The sequence below is a fragment of the Sinocyclocheilus grahami genome, unplaced genomic scaffold (genome assembly GCF_001515645.1).
Source record: "Sinocyclocheilus grahami isolate Dianchi unplaced genomic scaffold, SAMN03320097.WGS_v1.1 scaffold1507.1, whole genome shotgun sequence".
NCBI lineage: Eukaryota > Metazoa > Chordata > Actinopteri > Cypriniformes > Cyprinidae > Sinocyclocheilus > Sinocyclocheilus grahami.
In genome coordinates this window covers 28,888-29,769 of record NW_015506686.1, presented here as the reverse complement: position 1 = coordinate 29,769, position 882 = coordinate 28,888, and the positions used below count along the sequence as shown (strand labels likewise).

Below are 882 nucleotides of genomic sequence, written 5' to 3'. Positions count from 1 at the left end.
CACACTCACACTCACACACACACACACACACACACACACACACACACACACACACACACACACTCACACTCACACTCACACTCACACTCACACTCACACACACTCACTCACACACACATCGGGACGAAGCGTTCGTGTCTGTGTGCGTCTGTAGAGTCTGAGTCTGGTCTAACTGAAGTGTCTGTCTGCAGGTATTTAGGGTGGATGAAGGGTCAGTATGTGGTCAGCAGCAGTGAACAGCTGCTCTCTGGACTGGGGTTAAACAGCACCAGCTGCTGGAGAGAGGAGCGACTGCGAGACGTTCAGCCCCGTCTGTCAGAGATCCTGCTGCTGTACTGGTGAGCAAGTGCATGCTTCAAATCACACGGATGTCATGAACTGAACTAGAAGGCATATTTGCACACCTTCGTGTATTTCAGTTTTGTTGTAGTCTAATAAAGCGTGTGTGTTTCAGGGGTCAGCGCTTCCACTTGATTCTGTCAGATCAGTGGCAGATCTGTGAGCGAGGGTTGAGTTCTTCTGTCTGTACGGAGCTCTGCGTCTGCAGTGATATGAGAGTACGGCACCGAATGATCCACGGCCCGGTTCTGATGATCTCTGTGTGTGTGTTTGACCTGTGTAATAATTGTGTGTGTGTGTGTGTGTGTGTGTGTGTGTGTGTAGGTTGAGCTGGACGGCAGTGAGATTCAGACTCTGATGGAGGCTCTACACACTGAATCCAGATCTGGTTTCTTTTTCACTCACTTCTGTCAGAATTCAGGGCAGCAGGTACGTCAGTCTCACGCACGCGCACACACACACGCACACTCACACACTCTCACACACGCACTCACACACACACACACACACACACACACACACACACACACACACACACACACG

At 50.7% G+C, this 882-nt stretch overlaps 1 protein-coding gene across 1 annotated transcript in view; it reads left to right on the top strand.

Moving 5' to 3' along the window:
- Window positions 1-882, top strand: part of LOC107570790 (regulator of G protein signaling 22) — a 21,769-nt gene that overhangs the window by 8,407 nt on the left and 12,480 nt on the right. The window contains exons 8-10 of the mRNA XM_016257047.1: window positions 192-338; window positions 455-557; window positions 664-768. Of these exons, the coding sequence (XP_016112533.1) occupies window positions 192-338; window positions 455-557; window positions 664-768 (355 nt within the window). The remainder of the gene's footprint in view (window positions 1-191; window positions 339-454; window positions 558-663; window positions 769-882) is intronic.